The 22,580-nt window shown below is 37.2% G+C and overlaps 1 protein-coding gene across 2 annotated transcripts in view; it reads right to left on the reverse strand.

Annotated features, from left to right (window-relative positions):
• Positions 1–8,457: 8,457 nt before the first annotated feature.
• Positions 8,458–22,580, reverse strand: part of sema4ba (sema domain, immunoglobulin domain (Ig), transmembrane domain (TM) and short cytoplasmic domain, (semaphorin) 4Ba) — a 226,821-nt gene continuing 212,698 nt past the window's right edge. For both annotated transcript variants that reach the window (XM_061925239.1, XM_061925237.1), the window contains exons 13-15: positions 22,317–22,474; positions 22,140–22,231; positions 8,458–9,304 (exon numbers count right to left, since the gene is read on the reverse strand). In XM_061925239.1, the coding sequence (XP_061781223.1) occupies positions 8,532–9,304; positions 22,140–22,231; positions 22,317–22,474 (1,023 nt within the window). In that variant the 3' untranslated portion in view covers positions 8,458–8,531. The remainder of the gene's footprint in view (positions 9,305–22,139; positions 22,232–22,316; positions 22,475–22,580) is intronic.

Consider the following 22,580-nt stretch of genomic DNA (forward strand, 5'->3'; position numbering starts at 1 on the left):
AATTGTCCAAAAAATATTCCTTTTTCCCCCACCTGGGGTTGTGTGGGCGGAAAAAAAGAAACATTTTGTGACGGGGACGTGGCTTGAGTCTTGGGGGGCAAGGACAGTCCCAGTGAGCGGGTGTGTGAAAAAAAATTCTGGAAGTGTCTGATTCTGGCAAAAAAGTCCTTTGGTGGTGGCTGATAGACAAAGTTAACAGAATTAAAAAAAAAATCTTGGTCTCTGACGTCATCACCAGAGGGTGGGGTGACGTCATGACAAGGCGGCGGCGTGATGTCATCTGCGGGAAAACTTATTTGCTGACGACATCTGTCATGACTTGGACTATGGCTTGGTTTGTTCTCCCGGGGTGCAAGTGAATTGGACTGGTCATGGCGTGAAGGTGAAGACATTATTTATTTTACACTAACAAAGGAACAAAAAGCGCGCTCAAGGCGGAAGTAGAAACTTGACTAACGAAACAAAAAGACTTGCACGTGGGCAAAAAAAACTAAAAGTCGCTAACTGTGGCATGAATACAAAAAAAACTTACTCGACATGGTATGAAGTGCGCAGAGGTAAACAGAGTGTGAAGCAGGGTGTCAGGGGTATGAATACGGGGATGTCGTCAGGACGAACAACAGAAAATGAAAAGCTTAAATAACACAGACATGATTAACGAAAACAGGTGCGTGACTCAAAACGTGAAACAGGTGCGTGACGTGACAGGTGAAAACTAATGGTTGCTATGGTGACAAACAAGAGTGCACAATGAGTCCAAACGTGGAACAGGTGAAACTAATGGGTAATCATGCAAACAAGACAAGGGAGTGAAAAGCCAGAAACTAAACAAAACATGACTTAAAACAAAACATGATTACACAGACATGACATAAGTAGGTTAGATAGAATTATTGAATACGATTAACATCAAGAGTAAGATGACAAATTCAGTGTTAATATTTGAGAACCCCTGCCTTAAACAAGTGTCTGTAATTAATATGTGGAATACTTTAAATACAATTTAATGCAATACGAAAATAATAGATAGTATGGATTTCCTATACTTTATTTGTCTTGGTTATGGACTCACATGTTAGCATTATTATTGTGCTTTTATTTGAGTTATGCTTTGCCACAAACTAAAACAACAAACTAGTTATTCAAAAATAAAGAGTCATTTTAGTAAAATGTATTTGATTTTTATTTGGGGAAAAAAAATAAAATAAAGTGCCTTTTTTTATATGCAATACAAAAAAATGAGGAAAAAAATGATGTATGATACAAAAAATACATTTTCTTTTGTACACAGGCAGCTGAATTTACAAAACAATTGTACATAAAGACCTTTTTTTTTTTTTAATAGTTACAATACGTGTCACATTTTAAAGAACTGACAATAGTGGTTCAATTATAACTTGTTGGACCCGCTCGTTTCACTATACTAGCTCTGCCTCTTCCGGGGTTTATTCTTACGGAAGTGGCCTTTTCGACGCCATGAAAGCCACCACAGCTGCCTTTTTCTCGAAGATAACAGTCAAAGCAGGACATAGTCTGTGCGATTGATTAGAGCCACACAGCGCAGTGCAGAGAAATGAATACTTTGCTTATTTGTGTTTGACATAAATAAAACCACCCAGTGGTTTTAACAAAGATTTGAGTCCCTAATGGAGCTTGAAGCCACGAAAACAAAGAAAACACGATGGTGACGATATTAAACCACATTTACTTGTTCTTTCTGAGTTACCTGGTTAGTTGTATGGTACCAAGAGGCACATCTTGATTATATTCTTACAAGGCATAATGCAGATTTGTGCCTCGCAAAAAAAACAAAAACATAATGTTTCTTAATTTCTTGTGCAGAAATCTCTGTGTTCTTTTTGAATAAAAAAAAAATGGCAATATGAAGAAAATGCTGCTTAGTTGATGACTGATTTGGAGAAAGATCCCGTATTTTTCAGACTATAAACCGCTACTTGTGCCCTAAGCTTTATTGGACCCCTGAGGCTTATACAAAGGTGCGACTAATTTATGAATTTCTCTTCGCTAAAGGATAAATTATGGAATGGAATTGAAAACAAATCAAACAAAGTACCAAAACAATCCACTTTACGAAACTGTTCAAAAAAAAGTACAAGGAAGAAGAATCCTGATAAACATTTTGAGCCTCAATACAAAAGGAGAAATTTGTATTCATCTCATAAAAGATAAATAAAGACATCAATGACTTTTGTTCGTTTTACTGCCGTGTTACAAGAAACAATAAAGGTATGTCAAATATATACAAAAACTTTCTATGCAATTATCTCATCTCACAACATACTCTATATATCTCCAGCTAATAGTCTGATGAAGCTAATATATGAAAACATCTTCTAAAATTTAGTGGGTGCGGCTTATAGTCCGTAAAATACGGTGACTAATCAAATGCATGACCTTTATGTGTACAAGAATAGACGTTATTGCTTTAATGGGTTGAAGACAATATCATTAAAAATGATGTTTCCACTCATAAAAACATTCAAACCAGATGATGAATAAAAAAATAAAAAAACATGTATTATTTCCCTTTGTGAACACACATTTGGCCACGTCATTTTTAATATCTAAACCAATAATTGCTGCGATGGAAATGTTAAGTGATACAATAATTGACGTTTTGGTTTGCAGTGCCATGTTTGATCTTAAAGTGATAGCTCTAGTCTTTGTGCTTACTTGTTGTCGGGTTCATCTCTTACCTTCCCACGGTGTGCTTTTGCATAGACTGCCCGTGTTAATACCTGAAACAGGTTTGTGTTCCCCTTGAATCGCATATTTGGTCGAAGAAAATAAACTGTAATAATAAGTCAGGCTTCATACACTGATGACGATTGGTGTCTTTATGTCAATCCCGCTTTTTGAAATACAGGGTACTACCTCAACTTAAGAGTGTTTTGAGAGAAGCGCTGTCTCTCGGCTAAGGTGGGTTACAACGGCAGGCATTTATCCATGAGAATATGAAGAAGCTGCTGATGGTATGTTTGACGAAGAAGCAGCTCGAAGGAGATACCATAGAAGGTAAATGCTGTACATTGTTATTACATTACTTCAAAAAACTACTGTAGTCGTTAGCAGTACATTCTATTGTATTGTTTTTACACAATATTTATTCTCAACATGTTTGTTTTTCCTTTTAAAAGGCAAATTACATGTAAAAACTGTGCTGTTTTGTAGGGGCCGAGCACAAATTAAATGAATGAAATTAATGAATTTGAAATGCAGGACGGTGATTTAAGATACAGATGTTGGAGTTAAGAGCGCAGTCTAGTGGGTAGCCTAGGACTGAGTTGGCTCTCTTGGTTGCTTTGTTGAGTGTGTTCCTGTCCCAGCAGACGATGGTGTGTGGGTGTTGAAATGGTGTTTTTGTTTTGTTTTGTTGTTCGTCTATGCATGGTGCTATCGTATATGCACAATGTGTTACAGAGTGTTTTGCTTTTTTTGTGTGTGTGTGTGTTTTACTTTTGTAGCTGTATGTATAAATGGCGCCGCTAAAGTGGCAGCTGGTTGCATCAGATCTGTGATCTTTATGTTCTTTTCCGTTTCCCTCCTTTTCATGTATTTTATACCTTATTTGTTGGGAACTTGTAGTATTTGCACTGCAATCGTCATATTGAATAGCTGTACTCTGTCTCGTATTGTTAACCTGTGCTCAATGTTTCCTGTTTATGCCTCTTACACTATTGGTATAAATTAGGGATGTCCGATAATATCGGCCTGCTGATATTATCGGCCGATAAATGCGTTAAAATGTAATATCGGAAATTATCGGTATCGTTTTTTTATTTTATTTTTTTATTAAATCAACATAAAAAACACAAGATACACTTACAATTAGTGCACCAACCCAAAAAACCTCCCTCCCCCATTTACACTCATTCACACAAAAGGGTTGTTTCTTTTTGTTATTAATATTGTGGTTCCTACATTATGTATCAATATACAGGTAAAAGCCAGTAAATTAGAATATTTTGAAAAACTTGATTTATTTCAGTAATTGCATTCAAAAGGTGTAACTTGTACATTATATTTATTCATTGCACACAGACTGATGCATTCAAATGTTTATTTCATTTAATTTTGATGATTTGAAGTGGCAACAAATGAAAATCCAAAATTCCGTGTGTCACAAAATTAGAATATTACTTAAGGCTAATACAAAAAAGGGATTTTTAGAAATGTTGGCCAACTGAAAAGTATGAAAATGAAAAATATGAGCATGTACAATACTCAATACTTGGTTGGAGCTCCTTTTGCCTCAATTACTGCATTAATGCGGCGTGGCATGGAGTCGATGAGTTTCTGGCACTGCTCAGGTGTTATGAGAGCCCAGGTTGCTCTGATAGTGGCCTTCAACTCTTCTGCGTTTTTGGGTCTGGCATTCTGCATCTTCCTTTTCACAATACCCCACAGATTTTCTATGGGGCTAAGGTCAGGGGAGTTGGCGGGCCAATTTAGAACAGAAATACCATGGTCCGTAAACCAGGCACGGGTATATTTTGCGCTGTGTGCAGGCGCCAAGTCCTGTTGGAACTTGAAATCTCCATCTCCATAGAGCAGGTCAGCAGCAGGAAGCATGAAGTGCTCTAAAACTTGCTGGTAGACGGCTGCGTTGACCCTGGATCTCAGGAAACAGAGTGGACCGACACCAGCAGATGACATGGCACCCCAAACCATCACCCAACCATGCAAATTTTGCATTTCCTTTGGAAATCGAGGTCTCAGAGTCTGGAGGAAGACAGGAGAGGCACAGGATCCACGTTGCCTGAAGTCTAGTGTAAAGTTTCCACCATCAGTGATGGTTTGGGGTGCCATGTCATCTGCTGGTGTCGGTCCACTCTGTTTCCTGAGATCCAGGGTCAACGCAGCCGTCTACCAGCAAGTTTTAGAGCACTTCATGCTTCCTGCTGCTGACCTGCTCTATGGAGATGGAGATTTCAAGTTCCAACAGGACTTGGCGCCTGCACACAGCGCAAAATCTACCCGTGCCTGGTTTACGGACCATGGTATTTCTGTTCTAAATTGGCCCGCCAACTCCCCTGACCTTAGCCCCATAGAAAATCTGTGGGGTATTGTGAAAAGGAAGATGCAGAATGCCAGACCCAAAAACGCAGAAGAGTTGAAGGCCACTATCAGAGCAACCTGGGCTCTCATAACACCTGAGCAGTGCCAGAAACTCATCGACTCCATGCCACGCCGCATTAACGCAGTAATTGAGGCAAAAGGAGCTCCAACCAAGTATTGAGTATTGTACATGCTCATATTTTTCATTTTCATACTTTTCAGTTGGCCAACATTTCTAAAAATCCCTTTTTTGTATTAGCCTTAAGTAATATTCTAATTTTGTGACACACGGAATTTTGGATTTTCATTTGTTGCCACTTCAAATCATCAAAATTAAATGAAATAAACATTTGAATGCATCAGTCTGTGTGCAATGAATAAATATAATGTACAAGTTACACCTTTTGAATGCAATTACTGAAATAAATCAAGTTTTTCAAAATATTCTAATTTACTGGCTTTTACCTGTATATCAATACAGTCTGCAAGGGATACAGTCCGTAAGCACACATGATTGGTCCACTAATAGTACTAACCTTTAACAGTTAATTTGACTCATTTTCATTAATTACTAGTTTCTATGTAGCTGTTTTTATATTGTTTTACTTTCTTTTTTATTCAAGAATATGTTTTTAATTTATTTATCTTATTTTATTACTATTTTTAAAAAGTATCTTATCCTCACCATACCTGGTTGTCCAAATTAGGCATAATAATGTGTTAATTCCACGACTGTATATATCGGTTGATATCGGTATCGGTAATTAAAGAGTTGGACAATATCGGAATATCGGATATCGGCAAAAAGCCATTATCGGACATCCCTAGTATAAATTGTTGTTACAATGTAATGATATTTTTTTTTACGTGTGGTAACGCCACCATGATATAGCATTTGTATAATAATCCTTCAACAAAGTAACAGTGATTCTCAATGTGTTCATCACCGAATGGGGAACTGTGTTGGATTAAAAAGGTTATCTTCTTCCCGTTTCCTGCCAGGCAGAACTGGATTGTCATGATTACATACTGTGTATTCATGTTTGCACTATATGACGTAATATTATTATGTGTCATCGATCTTGTACTTTACGGCGTAATTGCCTGAAGTAAATGGCAAAAAAAGGAAGAGAAGAAAGAAAGAAGGCCGTAAATTGAGGTCCTACTGTACTTTTTACTGTTGTGCTTCCTGTTGCTATATGGTTAAATCAGGGGTGTCAAACGTACGGCCCGAGGGCCGGATCAGGCCCGCGAATTGGTTTTATCCGGCCCGCGGGATGAGTTTGCTAAGTATAAATATTAACCTGAAATTTGTGTATGAAAAAAACAGCTGTTCTTAATGTGTCCACTGGATGTCGCTATAGCAATTATTTGTATCTTTGTAGATGATGCTACATATGTACAAAATAAACCACATGATGTTAGTACATCAGTCGAGGAAAATGATCAAACTACATACCGTATTTTCCGCACTATAAGGCGCACCTAAAAACCACAAATTTTCTCAAAAGCTGACAGTGCGCCTTATAACCCGGTGCGCTTTATATATGGATAAATATTAAGATTCATTTTCATAAAGTTTAGGTCTCGCAACTACGGTAAACAGCCGCCATCTTTTTTCCCCGTAGAAGAAGCGCGCGGTGCATGCTGGGATATGTGACGTTTCATTTCCATTTGTGTGTTTATGTAAAGACCCCAAAATGGCTCCTATTAAGTGTGTTGTCTGTCTAATTATAAATAATGCAGACGAGGCGTGTTAACTGAGTTCTCAACGTTTACTCACAGCGTGCTAACTGCCAGCATACAACGCTTCTCAGTGCTACCGCGCATGCTCGTAACTATCGTTGCATGCTGGGTAGTGTAGTTGTTATATTTGCTAGCTCATAACAGCACATTGAGAGACACGCTTACGCGCTTAATTCAATACTCGCCGTCATTCCGGGTGGATTGACAAAAGACCTCCAGCCGCTAGATATTGGTGTCAACAGGGCATTCGAAGCTAGACTGCTAACTGCGTGGGAACAATGGATGACAGAAGGCGAACACACCTTCACTAAGACGAGGAGGCAGCGCCAGACGACGCCAACATCTGCCAGTGGATCGTAAATTTGCCCAACTTTTCACTTCGGACACCGAAGACGAAGGATTTACGAATGAAGAATAACTTCAGAAAGTGAGCGCTATGTTTATTTTGTGTGTTGTGACATTAACATTCGAGCAACATTATGTTGCTATTGCTCTGCACTATTTTGAATTTTACTATGTTTGTGATTGCACATTTGCGTACATTTTGGGAGTGAACAGAGTTGTTAGAACGCTGGTTTTTAATATATTATTAAAGTTTGACTGACCTATCTGACTGTTTTTTTGACATTCCCTTTAGCGCAGCGTAGGCGCGGCTTATAGTCCGGGGCGGCTTATTGGTGGACAAAGTTATGAAATATGCCATTCATTGAAGGTGCGGCTAATAATCCGGTGCGCCTTATAGTGCGGAAAATACGGTAAATAACATCCTGTATATATTTTTTTAATCTTGATAGATTGAAAATGAACACCAATGAGTTGACTGATGAACATTATCTCATCATTTATTCGTACAATATAAATAACGACACATAAAGATAGAATACTATTAACCGCAACATGTAAGTGTAAAAAAAAACCCAACAACATTATGATTTGTACATTTTCAGAATGTGTTAGTTCTATTTTTAAACAAAGAAAACTATCTGCAGTTGTCTTTATTTTTAAGTTATCGTGCCGTGATTTTACCAGTCCAGGCCCACTTGGGAGTGACATTTTTCTCCACGTGGCCCCCGACCTAAAATGAGTTTGACACCCCTGGGTTCAATGATGTGCTTTGTGTTGACCTTGCTGCAGTACAGTAGATAGTGCATAGCCTCAGTGATTGCTCGGCTCCTATTGGCTGGTATAAATACCTCTCTTCAAAGTGATAAGGACGGACTGAGGGGCAGCGCTATAAAAGTCTAACAGAGCTCCTAAAACCAGAACAGGGGAACTTTAGGAACACACTAGTGACTCATTTTTCCACAACATTTAAAAAAAAAAATAGAATCAGATGAATACGGAACACGTGATTAGTGGGGTTCTTTGTAGAAACGCATGGCAGGTATGACCAAGTGCTCTCACGGGCAGTACAGTAGTATATGGCTCATGGGCCGCATCATGTGTGGAAAACTTGGCGGGAGTCTTTGCAAGCACGACTTACATTCTGTTGTATCGTGAAAGCACCAAAATGTCTGAAGGCGATCAGTGCGCTTTGAAAGCATGGAAAGAAATGTCCATGAACCACGGGAACAGCACGAGTGAGGACAAAGTGCAAACGTCATGTGATGAAATGCCCCCCCCCCCACTCTCCTTTTTTCCATCGAGTACTTCAGCAGGCGCTCGCTCGCTTGAGTTCATTCACTCAAAGTAGTCCCGAGCAGCCTTTACACCACCGAGTCTTTTATCTCCGATCCCAGTCTGACCCGAGGCCGTGGGCTGGTGGACGAGATCTCCACTCGGCTATCCTGCAAGTCCTGAGGCCTCTTCTCCGCCTCGGAGAAGCTCTTGCTGTTGTCAGGCGACGGGCACTCGTGCGACGGCGTGCCGCAGATGTAGTTGTCGTGGAGTGTCTGGTAGCCCTTGTGGTCCGTCACGGTGGCGGCCGCCGCGTTGCCGTTGAGCGGCAAGTTCTCCACGGGCTTCGCCGCCGTCCTGGGCTTCTTCTGCTGCATGTTGGGGCACTCGCCCTCCTTGAGCATGGACTTCATGTGGTCGCGGTGCCGGTAGACCACGAACAGGGAGAAGACCAGCAGGGAGAAGGCCAAGAGGGCGCAGACCACGATGAGCTCGTTCCAGTAGGTCTTGGCGTTGATCTGCGGGGAGCGAGCCTCGCCGGGCAGGATGACGAACTCTTCCTGCGGCGCGGCCGGCGCCCGCGTGCGGCCCGTCTGGGTGCTGTTCTCGCGCTTGGCCTCGCCCCTCACGCAGTAGTTGGCCAGCAGCTGTCGGAAGCCTTCCTCCACGGACCAGCACTCGTAGGTCTCTCGTCGGTCCGCCTGGGCCACCACCACCAGACCCCCGTCCGGACTCGGGTAATGAAAGTGACCCGAGCTCTCGCTGAACACCCACGCCCTCTCCGCCAGATTGGAACGCAGCTGGCAAGGCAACACTTGGAAGGTGTTGGCGGGAATAGTGATCAACTGGCATGTGGACGTTCCTGTGGGGACATGAAGATGAAGATGACATGAAGATGAAGTCACCGTGCTCACTTTTGATTGACGCTGCCAGATAAATATACATATAACAATATGTTTAATGTTTAATATGATTGTTCCGGTTGTAAGCTGCTTCATTTAGTTGAGCGACAGTAAATAAACAACCTTTTTTTTTTTTTAGCAAACTGGGATGTATCATCTTTAGGGACTCTTAGCATTTTTATACCAACTCCATGCTTCTCAAGACTGATACAAATAACGTATTTAGAGTTATTCTACTCTCTATTTTATGCTGCTGCTGTCACATATACTGTAATGTACATGTTAATTGTTATACAGGTAAAAGCCAGTAAATTAGAATATTTTGAAAAACTTGATTTATTTCAGTAATTGCATTCAAAAGGTGTAACTTGTACATTATATTTATTCATTGCACACAGACTGATGCATTCAAATGTTTATTTCATTTAATTTTGATGATTTGAAGTGGCAACAAATGAAAATCCAAAATTCCGTGTGTCACAAAATTAGAATATTACTTAAGGCTAATACAAAAAAGGGATTTTTAGAAATGTTGGCCAACTGAAAAGTATGAAAATGAAAAATATGAGCATGTACAATACTCAATACTTGGTTGGAGCTCCTTTTGCCTCAATTACTGCGTTAATGCGGCGTGGCATGGAGTCGATGAGTTTCTGGCACTGCTCAGGTGTTATGAGAGCCCAGGTTGCTCTGATAGTGGCCTTCAACTCTTCTGCGTTTTTGGGTCTGGCATTCTGCATCTTCCTTTTCACAATACCCCACAGATTTTCTATGGGGCTAAGGTCAGGGGAGTTGGCGGGCCAATTTAGAACAGAAATACCATGGTCCGTAAACCAGGCACGGGTAGATTTTGCGCTGTGTGCAGGCGCCAAGTCCTGTTGGAACTTGAAATCTTCATCTCCATAGAGCAGGTCAGCAGCAGGAAGCATGAAGTGCTCTAAAACTTGCTGGTAGACGGCTGCGTTGACCCTGGATCTCAGGAAACAGAGTGGACCGACACCAGCAGATGACATGGCACCCCAAACCATCACTGATGGTGGAAACTTTACACTAGACTTCAGGCAACGTGGATCCTGTGCCTCTCCTGTCTTCCTCCAGACTCTGGGACCTCGATTTTCAAAGCAAATGCAAAATTTGCATGGTTGGGTGATGGTTTGGGGTGCCATGTCATCTGCTGGTGTCGGTCCACTCTGTTTCCTGAGATCCAGGGTCAACGCAGCCGTCTACCAGCAAGTTTTAGAGTACTTCATGCTTCCTGCTGCTGACCTGCTCTATGGAGATGGAGATTTCAAGTTCCAACAGGACTTGGCGCCTGCACACAGCGCAAAATCTACCCGTGCCTGGTTTACGGACCATGGTATTTCTGTTCTAAATTGGCCCGCCAACTCCCCTGACCTTAGCCCCATAGAAAATCTGTGGGGTATTGTGAAAAGGAAGATGCAGAATGCCAGACCCAAAAACGCAGAAGAGTTGAAGGCCACTATCAGAGCAACCTGGGCTCTCATAACACCTGAGCAGTGCCAGAAACTCATCGACTCCATGCCACGCCGCATTAACGCAGTAATTGAGGCAAAAGGAGCTCCAACCAAGTATTGAGTATTGTACATGCTCATATTTTTCATTTTCATACTTTTCAGTTGGCCAACATTTCTAAAAATCCCTTTTTTGTATTAGCCTTAAGTAATATTCTAATTTTGTGACACACGGAATTTTGGATTTTCATTTGTTGCCACTTCAAATCATCAAAATTAAATGAAATAAACATTTGAATGCATCAGTCTGTGTGCAATGAATAAATATAATGTACAAGTTACACCTTTTGAATGCAATTACTGAAATAAATCAAGTTTTTCCAAAATATTCTAATTTACTGGCTTTTACCTGTATATTGTATATGTGTTATAGATATATATATCTGTATATATAATATACTGTACACATATTATGTATATATTCGCATATATTTGTATATATGTTATATTTTATATCGCTATATTTAGTCTATTTATGCCTGCATTGTCCTTTCCATCCTTACACTTTCCATCATTGTAACTGAGCTACTATGTGGAACAATTTCACTTGTGGGTCATTAAAGTTTGTCTAAGTCGAAGTCTTTTTTGTAATGTAGATTCAACTGTAGCTTCTGCACACCTGGAGGTAAGAAAGAATCAAACGAAGGTGGCTTTGACAAAATCCAGTGTCTTCACTGTAAATACAAATAAAAACAAACAAACTGGGAGTTCAGTGGCCAGAATGGTTTTTCAGTGCTTTACTATAAATTGAAAAACTGTACCATTGTTATTTTTACGGTAGAATTCTAGCGACTGACCTGACAGTTTCTTACTGCAAAATCTAAGGTCATTGTTTTTACAGTGCATTACTCTATATGAAGTTTTTTTTTTTAACTGTAAAATGTACGGTCTTTTTTATAGTGCATTACTGCAAATTGAAAAACGATAGACTCGATATTTTTACAGTAAAATTTTGGCAACTAACCTGCTAGTTTTTACTGTAAAAATCAATCAAATAACGGTACCACTGTTATTTTTACAGCAAAATTTTGGCGATTGACCAGCCAGTCAGCCATAAATCTAAGGTCATTGCTTATGCAATGCATGCCTGTAAATGTCTTTTTTTTTTTACCGTAAAATCTACAGTCATTTTTACAATGCATTACTGTAAATCCAATGTTATTTTTATAGTCAAATATTTCAGTTGACTTGCCAGTTTTTAGCCATAAAATCTAAGGTAATTGTTTTTTTTATTGTGCATTACTGTAAATGGAAGGTTTTTTTTTTACCGTAAAATATGCAGTCATTGTTTTAGCGCATTACTGTAAATTTAAAAACCAAACCATTGTTATGCTTACAGTAGAATTCTAATGACTAACCTGCCAGTTTTTTACCATAAAATCTAAGATCATTGTTTTTACAGTGGACTGCTGTAAATTAAGTTAGTTTTTTTATTGTAAAATCTACAGTCATTTTTACAGTGCATTACTGTAAAGAAAAAAAATGGCACCACTGTTATTTTTACAGCAAACATTTTGGCAACTAACCTTCCAGTTTCTTTTTCACCATAAAATCTAAGATCATTGTTTTTACAGTGCACTACTGTAAAGTAAGTTTTTTTTTAATCGTAAGATCTAGTCGTTTTACAGTGAATTACTGTAAAGAGAACAAAAATGGTACCACTGTTATTTTTACAGAAAAATGTTGGCAACTGACATGCCAGTTTTTTACCATAAAATCTAAGATCATTGTTTTTAGAGTGCACTGCTGTAAATTAAGTTAGTTTTTTTATTGTAAAATCTACAGTCATTTTTACAGTGCATTACTGTAAAGAAAAAAAATGGCACCACTGTTATTTTTACAGCAAACATTTTGGCAACTAACCTTCCAGTTTCTTTTTCACCATAAAATCTAAGATCATTGTTTTTACAGTGCACTACTGTAAATTAAGTTTTTTTTAATCGTAAGATCTAGTCATTTTACAGTGAATTACTGTAAAGAGAACAAAAATGGTACCACTGTTATTTTTACAGAAACATGTTGGCAACTGACATGCCAGTTTTTACCACAAAATCTAAGATCATTGTTTTTACAGTGCACTGCTGTAAATTAAGTTTTTTTTTTAATCGTAAGATCTAGTCGTTTTACAGTGAATTACTGTAAAGAAAAAAAATGGCACCACTGTTATTTTTACAGCAAACATTTTGGCAACTAACCTTCCAGTTTCTTTTTCACCATAAAATCTAAGATCATTGTTTTTACAGTGCATCATCGTGAATACATTGTTTGTACATAAAATCTGAGGTTGTTTTTTCAGTGCGTTACGATAAGTGAAAAAATGATTCCATTGTTATTTTTACGGTATAATCCTAGCGACTGAAACTTCCAGTTTGTCACTGCAAAATCTGGAGTCATTGCTTTTACAGTTCACTACTGTAAATATATATAATTTTTTACCGTAAAATCTAAGGTTGTTGTTTTTATTGTGCCTTACTGTAAGCGGAAGAAGTGCCACTGATATTTTTACGGTAAAATTCCGTCAACTGATTTTATCGTAAAATCTACAATCGCTGTTTTTACAGAGTATTCCTGTAAATGAAGTTTAACTGTCTTTAAATTTGCCTGTCTTGTTTTTTTCAAATCTTTGGCTATTGTTTGTACATTACTGTAAATTGAAAAACGGTGCGGTCCCACTGTTATTTTAAGGGTAATTTTCTGCGACTAAACTGCCAGTTTTTTACTGTAAAATGTCATTTTTTTTTAAAGGTGTCCAACAATGGTAAAGGGCTTGTCATTCAGCACCATTGTTTCCGTATTGATATTACAGATGGCTTTAGCTCTCTAACAAACACTTAGCAGCTGTAATATGAAACAAGTCCTGGGCATTTCTTTGCGGCCGACTCTGGGCTGGCTTCTTTAGCAGCAGGCGTCCGCCTTACTAGGCTTTCAAAACAACTGTCGTAGCGATGCTGGTGGCTGATACGGTTGATGTGTTGAAACTCAATGTTTTTTTTCCCTCTCCTCATGGAATGTTAATAGAACATTTTGTCACGAACCCGCACGGTAGCGCCAGCAGTGACACCGAGATGGAACACAGGCAAGAAGTCTCAACCAAATAGTGCAGCAGGGAAGTGCACGGGGAACGCTGTGCACGTTTAGCAAAGCAATTACATTCAGGCGACAGGTAATAATTACAAATATTGACAAACAATGATGCAGCCCTAATAAAGAAGCCTAATTGGCAACCTGGAACAGGTGTGCCGAGATTGCCAATCCGGGACAGGTGAGGGTGACAGCACTCAAGCCAGACATGACAAGAAGTGGAACGAAAATAAGAGGGCTAAACAGGAACTAAATACAGATAATAAGGTAACACAAAATAAGGTCAGACCTGCGGTGACAGGTCATGACATATTTGGTGCAAATAGCATGCAAAATGTCTTCCTCCAAAGTCCCACACGTTTGTTTACAATGAGCTCAGGGTCTTTTAAGTCAGGCTGTTTACTAAAGAAGTGCTTGGTTTTCTTACAACACAGTCCTGATAATCTGGCCTCATCGGAGGGTTTTATTTAAATCGCTTATCAGAGACATTTTCTTTTGGCCCCTAATCATTTTGAATACCAACTGAAGTCTAAACTTGTATACATGCCCACTGCCTGTATAAGCCCTTTTTTTTTCATTTATGTTTTTTTAAAATTTTAATTATGATACATATTCGCTCTTGTCGCAAAAAAGCATAGGAATTTTCACAGATATGGCTTATTTTGAAAAACGATAGACTCAATATTTTTACAGTGAAATTCTGGCAACTAACCTGCTAGTTTTTACTGTAAAAATCTGCAGTCCCTGTTTTTACAAACATTACTATACATCAAATAACGGTACCACTGTTATTTTTACAGAAACATTTTGGCGATTGACCAGCCAGTCAGCCATAAATCTAAGGTCATTGTTTATGCAATGCATAAACAATAAAATTATTTTTTTTTTTACAGTAAAATCTACAGTCATTTTTACAATGCATTACTGACTATTTTTATAGTCAAATCTTTCAGTTGACTAGCCAGTTTTTAGCCATAAAATCTAAGGTAATTGTTTTTTTATAGTGCATTACTGTAAATGAAGGTTTTTTTTACTGTAAAATATGCAGTCATTGTTTTAGCGCATTACTGTAAATTTAAAAACCAAACCATTGTGATGCTTACAGTAGAATTCTAGTGACTAACCTGACAGTTTTTTTTACCATAAAATCTAAGATCATTGTTTTTACAGTGCACTACTGTAAATTAAGTTGTTTTTTTTATCGTCGTTTTACAGTGAATTACTGTAAAGAGAACAAAAATGGTACCACTGTCATTTATACAGAAAAATGTTGGCAACTGACATGCCAATTTTTTACCACAAAATCTAAGATCATTGTTTTTACAGTGCACTGCTGTAAATTAGAAGCGCTTGATTTTCTTACAACACAGTCCTGATAATCTGGCCTCATCGGAGGGTTTTATTTAAATCGGTTATCAGAGACATTTTCTTTTGGCCCCTAATAATTTTGAATACCAACTGAAGTCTAAACTTGTATACATGCCCACTGCCTGTATAAGCCCTTTTTTTTTAATTTATGTTTTTTTAAAAATTTTAATTATGATACATATTCGCTCTTGTCGCAAAAAAGCATAGGAATTTTCACAGATATGGCTTATTTTGAAAAACGATAGACTCAATATTTTTACAGTGAAATTCTGGCAACTAACCTGCTAGTTTTTACTGTAAAAATCTGCAGTCCCTGTTTTTACAAACATTACTATACATCAAATAACGGTACCACTGTTATTTTTACAGAAACATTTTGGCGATTGACCAGCCAGTCAGCCATAAATCTAAGGTCATTGTTTATGCAATGCATAAACAATAAAATGAATTTTTTTTTTACCGTAAAATCTACAGTCATTTTTACAATGCATTACTGTAAATCCAACAACCGGTACCAATGCTATTTTTATAGTCAAATCTTTCAGTTGACTAGCCAGTTTTTAGCCATAAAATCTAAGGTCATTGTTTTTTTATAGTGCATTACTGTAAATGAAGGTTTTTTTTACTGTAAAATATGCAGTCATTGTTTTAGCGCATTACTGTAAATTTAAAAACCAAACCATTGTGATGCTTACAGTAGAATTCTAGTGACTAACCTGACAGTTTTTTTTACCATAAAATCTAAGATCATTGTTTTTACAGTGCACTACTGTAAATTAAGTTTTTTTTTTATCGTCGTTTTACAGTGAATTACTGTAAAGAGAACAAAAATGGTACCACTGTCATTTATACAGAAAAATGTTGGCAACTGACATGCCAATTTTTTACCACAAAATCTAAGATCATTGTTTTTACAGTGCACTGCTGTAAATTAGAAGCGCTTGATTTTCTTACAACACAGTCCTGATAATCTGGCCTCATCGGAGGGTTTTATTTAAATCGGTTATCAGAGACATTTTCTTTTGGCCCCTAATAATTTTGAATACCAACTGAAGTCTAAACTTGTATACATGCCCACTGCCTGTATAAGCCCTTTTTTTTCATTTTAATTATGATACATATTCGCTCTTGTCGCAAAAAAGCATAGGAATTTTCACAGATATGGCTTATTTTGAAAAAACGATAGACTCAATATTTTTACAGTGAAATTCTGGCAACTAACCTGCTAGTTTTTACTGTAAAAATCTGCAGTCCCTGTTTTTACAAACATTACTATACATCAAATTACGGTACCACTGTTATTTTTACAGAAACATTTTGGCGATTGACCAGCCAGTCAGCCATAAATCTAAGGTCATTGTTTATGCAATGCATAAACAATAAAATGAATTTTTTTTTTTACCGTAAAATCTACAGTCATTTTTACAATGCATTACTGTAAATCCAACAACCGGTACCAATGCTATTTTTATAGTCAAATCTTTCAGTTGACTAGCCAGTTTTTAGCCATAAAATCTAAGGTAATTGTTTTTTTATAGTGCATTACTGTAAATGAAGGTTTTTTTACAGTAAAATATGCAGTCATTGTTTTAGCGCATTACTGTAAATTTAAAAACCAAACCATTGTGATGCTTACAGTAGAATTCTAGTGACTAACCTGACAGTTTTTTTTAACCATAAAATCTAAGATCATTGTTTTTACAGTGCACTACTGTAAATTAAGTTTTGTTTTTTATCGTCGTTTTACAGTGAATTACTGTAAAGAGAACAAAAATGGTACCACTGTCATTTATACAGAAAAATGTTGGCAACTGACATGCCAATTTTTTACCACAAAATCTAAGATCATTGTTTTTACAGTGCACTGCTGTAAATTAGAAGCGCTTGATTTTCTTACAACACAGTCCTGATAATCTGGCCTCATCGGAGGGTTTTATTTGAATCGGTTATTAGAGACATTTTCTTTTGGCCCCTAATAATTTTGAATACCAACTGAAGTCTAAACTTGTATACATGCCCACTGCCTGTATAAGCCCTTTTTTTTTAATTTATGTTTTTTTTTTTTTTTTTAATTATGATACATATTCGCTCTTGTCGCAAAAAAGCATAGGAATTTTCACAGATATGGCTTATTTTGAAAAACGATAGACTCAATATTTTTACAGTGAAATTCTGGCAACTAACCTGCTAGTTTTTACTGTAAAAATCTGCAGTCCCTGTTTTTACAAACATTACTATACATCAAATAACGGTACCACTGTTATTTTTACAGAAACATTTTGGCGATTGACCAGCCAGTCAGCCATAAATCTAAGGTCATTGTTTATGCAATGCATAAACAATAAAATGAAATTTTTTTTTTACCGTAAAATCTACAGTCATTTTTACAATGCATTACTGTAAATCCAACAACCGGTACCAATGCTATTTTTATAGTCAAATCTTTCAGTTGACTAGCCAGTTTTTAGCCATAAAATCTAAGGTAATTGTTTTTTTATAGTGCATTACTGTAAATGAAGGTTTTTTTTACTGTAAAATATGCAGTCATTGTTTTAGCGCATTACTGTAAATTTAAAAACCAAACCATTGTGATGCTTACAGTAGAATTCTAGTGACTAACCTGACAGTTTTTTTTACCATAAAATCTAAGATCATTGTTTTTACAGTGAACTACTGTAAATTAAGTTTTTTTTTTATCGTAAGATCTACAGTCGTTTTACAGTGAATTACTGTAAAGAGAACAAAAATGGTACCACTGTCATTTATACAGAAAAATGTTGGCAACTGACATGCCAATTTTTTACCACAAAATCTAAGATCATTGTTTTTACAGTGCACTGCTGTAAATTAGAAGCGCTTGATTTTCTTACAACACAGTCCTGATAATCTGGCCTCATCGGAGGGTTTTATTCAAATCGGTTATCAGAGACATTTTCTTTTGGCCCCTAATAATTTTGAATACCAACTGAAGTCTAAACTTGTATACATGCCCACTGCCTGTATAAGCCCTTTTTTTTTTAAATTTTAATTATGATACATATTCGCTCTTGTCGCAAAAAAGCATAGGAATTTTCACAGATATGGCTTATTTTGAAAAACGATAGACTCAATATTTTTTACAGTGAAATTCTGGCAACTAACCTGCTAGTTTTTACTGTAAAAATCTGCAGTCCCTGTTTTTACAAACATTACTATACATCAAATAACGGTACCACTGTTATTTTTACAGAAACATTTTGGCAATTGACCAGCCAGTCAGCCATAAATCTAAGGTCATTGTTTATGCAATGCATAAACAATAAAATGAATTTTTTTTTGTACCGTAAAATCTACAGTCATTTTTACAATGCATTACTGTAAATCCAACAACCGGTACCAATGCTATTTTTATAGTCAAATCTTTCAGTTGACTAGCCAGTTTTTAGCCATAAAATCTAAGGTAATTGTTTTTTTATAGTGCATTACTGTAAATGAAGGTTGTTTTTACTGTAAAATATGCAGTCATTGTTTTAGCGCATTACTGTAAATTTAAAAACCAAACCATTGTGATGCTTACAGTAGAATTCTAGTGACTAACCTGACAGTTTTTTTTACCATAAAATCTAAGATCATTGTTTTTACAGTGCACTACTGTAAATTAAGTTTTTTTTTTTATCGTCGTTTTACAGTGAATTACTGTAAAGAGAACAAAAATGGTACCACTGTCATTTATACAGAAAAATGTTGGCAACTGACATGCCAATTTTTTACCACAAAATCTAAGATCATTGTTTTTACAGTGCACTGCTGTAAATTAGAAGCGCTTGATTTTCTTACAACACAGTCCTGATAATCTGGCCTCATCGGAGGGTTTTATTTAAATCGGTTATTAGAGACATTTTCTTTTGGCCCCTAATAATTTTGAATACCAACTGAAGTCTAAACTTGTATACATGCCCACTGCCTGTATAAGCCCTTTTTTTTTAAATGTATGTTGTTTTTTTTAAAAATTATGATACATATTCGCTCTTGATGTCAAAAAAGCATAGGAATTTTCACAGATATGGCCAGGAAACAACATTATTTTCTTTCTGCAAGTTTGCTAGATTGGGGTCCTTTAACGTTTTCCAGGCAAAGGACCCTCAAACTGATGGCGACACAGAACCGCAACCTCTATACAATTGTGTTTTAAATTCGACTGGTCCTAAAGTTACCTTGTTATCGTGCAAAACTAAGATATTCAAATAATACAGTATAGCGGCGCTAATAGAAAGCTGGCAACTGGTGCGCTAATCGCTGGCTGAAAAACTGGTGGCGCTAATTGCTAGCAGATAAATAGAGCGCTAATTGCTAGTTATCTTAAATGCTAACATGAATATAATAATACAAGGATTTGTTCATGTTTTTATTTTAAACCTGCAAGGTACAATGGCCATTCCGCTATCATTTATAAACAAATGCCTATTTAAAGGCATTTAAATTGTGTGGGGAAAACAAACAAAACAAAACAAAAAATATATATATATATATATATATAATTTAATTTTAGTTTTTTTTCCCACGTGTGTGTATTTATATATATATATATATATATATATATATATATATATATATATATATATATATATATATATATGTTTGTATATATGTTTTATTTATTTGTTGTTGTTTTTTGTTTTTTTCCCACACAATATAAATGCCTTTAAATATGCATTTGTTTATAAATGATAGTATATACATATATATATATATATATATATATATATATATATATATATATATATATATATATATATATATATATATATATATATATATATACACACACACACACAGGTAAAAGCCAGTAAATTAGAATATTTTGAAAAACTTGATTTATTTCAGTAGATGCATTCAAAAGGTGTAACTTGTACATTATATTTATTCATTGCACACAGACTGATGCATTCAAATGTTTATTTCATTTAATTTTGATGATTTGAAGTGGCAACAAATGAAAATCCAAAATTCCGTGTGTCACAAAATTAGAATATTACTTAAGGCTAATACAAAAAAGGGAATTTTAGAAATGTTGGCCAAATGAAAAGTATGAAAATGAAAAATATGAGCATGTACAATACTCAATACTTGGTTGGAGCTCCTTTTGCCTCAATTACTGCGTTAATGCGGCGTGGCATGGAGTCGATGAGTTTCTGGCACTGCTCAGGTGTTATGAGAGCCCAGGTTGCTCTGATAGTGGCCTTCAACTCTTCTGCGTTTTTGGCTCTGGCATTCTGCATCTTCCTTTTCACAATACCCCACAGATTTTCTATGGGGCTAAGGTCAGGGGAGTTGGCGGGCCAATTTAGAACAGAAATACCATGGTCCGTAAACCAGGCACGGGTAGATTTTGCGCTGTGTGCAGGCGCCAAGTCCTGTTGGAACTTGAAATCTCCATCTCCATAGAGCAGGTCAGCAGCAGGAAGCATGAAGTGCTCTAAAACTTGCTGGTAGACGGCTGCGTTGACCCTGGATCTCAGGAAACAGAGTGGATCGACACCAGCAGATGACATGGCACCCCAAACCATCACTGATGGTGGAAACTTTACACTAGACTTCAGGCAACGTGGATCCTGTGCATCTCCTGTCTTCCTCCAGACTCTGGGACCTCGATTTCCAAAGGAAATGCAAAATTTGCATGGTTGGGTGATGGTTTGGGGTGCCATGTCATCTGCTGGTGTCGGTCCACTCTGTTTCCTGAGATCCAGGGTCAACGCAGCTGTCTACCAGCAAGTTTTAGAGCACTTCATGCTTCCTGCTGCTGACCTGCTCTATGGAGATGGAGATTTCAAGTTCCAACAGGACTTGGCGCCTGCACACAGCGCAAAATCTACCCGTGCCTGGTTTACGGACCATGGTATTTCTGTTCTAAATTGGCCCGCCAACTCCCCTGACCTTAGCCCCATAGAAAATCTGTGGGGTATTGTGAAAAGGAAGATGCAGAATGCCAGACCCAAAAACGCAGAAGAGTTGAAGGCCACTATCAGAGCAACCTGGGCTCTCATAACACCTGAGCAGTGCCAGAAACTCATCGACTCCATGCCACGCCGCATTAACGCAGTAATTGAGGCAAAAGGAGCTCCAACCAAGTATTGAGTATTGTACATGCTCATATTTTTCATTTTCATACTTTTCAGTTGGCCAACATTTCTAAAAATCCCTTTTTTGTATTAGCCTTAAGTAATATTCTAATTTTGTGACACACGGAATTTTGGATTTTCATTTGTTGCCACTTCAAATCATCAAAATTAAATGAAATAAACATTTGAATGCATCAGTCTGTGTGCAATGAATAAATATAATGTACAAGTTACACCTTTTGAATGCAATTACTGAAATAAATCAAGTTTTTCAAAATATTCTAATTTACCGGCTTTTACCTGTATATATATATATGCAAATATATATATATATATATATATATATATATGCAAATATATATATATATATACATATACAAATACACACACGTTACAAATAAATATATATATATATAACATCCATAAAACAACATTGTTTTTTAATTTTGACCTAGTTTCCATGTGTTAAATCAAACTTCATCACCAGTGAATAAATCTGCTTGTGTTTTTTCAGAACTGTCAATGACAGGGATATAAGTACTTTTTGAAAAATGTAAATGTGAATATTTTTGACAAAAACAATATAGCCTTTTACCAGCTCAAAATATATATTGAACAAATAGAAATTCACTGTAAGTCCACATGAAGAACATCGTTTTTCATGCAGGCTTGTACGTGCCATCATTAGTTGTACCTAATAAAGTGACTGTACTTACGCGCGTGTGCAGATTTAGCAAAGCGTGGGCTGGCCACCGTCCTGTTGCAAATGGCTGCTGCGTCTGCATTGTCCACATCCTGCTGCAACACGCTGCAAAGATGCACACTCCTCTTATTCCAAATGATCATAGAAATGTCTGCCTGGAAGGTCTAGAAAAACCAGAAGGGCTCCGTACTTGCTTGGTGGAGCCCGTCTGACATCCACGCACTGCCTGCCATTCCAGGCGCAGTAAGGGTCCCTGGAGAGGATGCACTCCCCGCAGCTCTGGTAATTAGTGCAGTTAGCTACTGGGACCTCCACCAGTTCAGAGAAAGTGGAAACAAAGAGCCGACCCTGTGGAGGATGTGCATGTGTGAGGAAGAGTGCAACACACTTAGCCAGGGTGTCTCTGTTTCTGTTTCCCCACTCCTTGTCTGATCCTAATGCAAATACACGACAT

Source organism: Nerophis lumbriciformis, linkage group LG29 (genome assembly GCF_033978685.3).
Source record: "Nerophis lumbriciformis linkage group LG29, RoL_Nlum_v2.1, whole genome shotgun sequence".
Classification (NCBI taxonomy): domain Eukaryota; kingdom Metazoa; phylum Chordata; class Actinopteri; order Syngnathiformes; family Syngnathidae; genus Nerophis; species Nerophis lumbriciformis.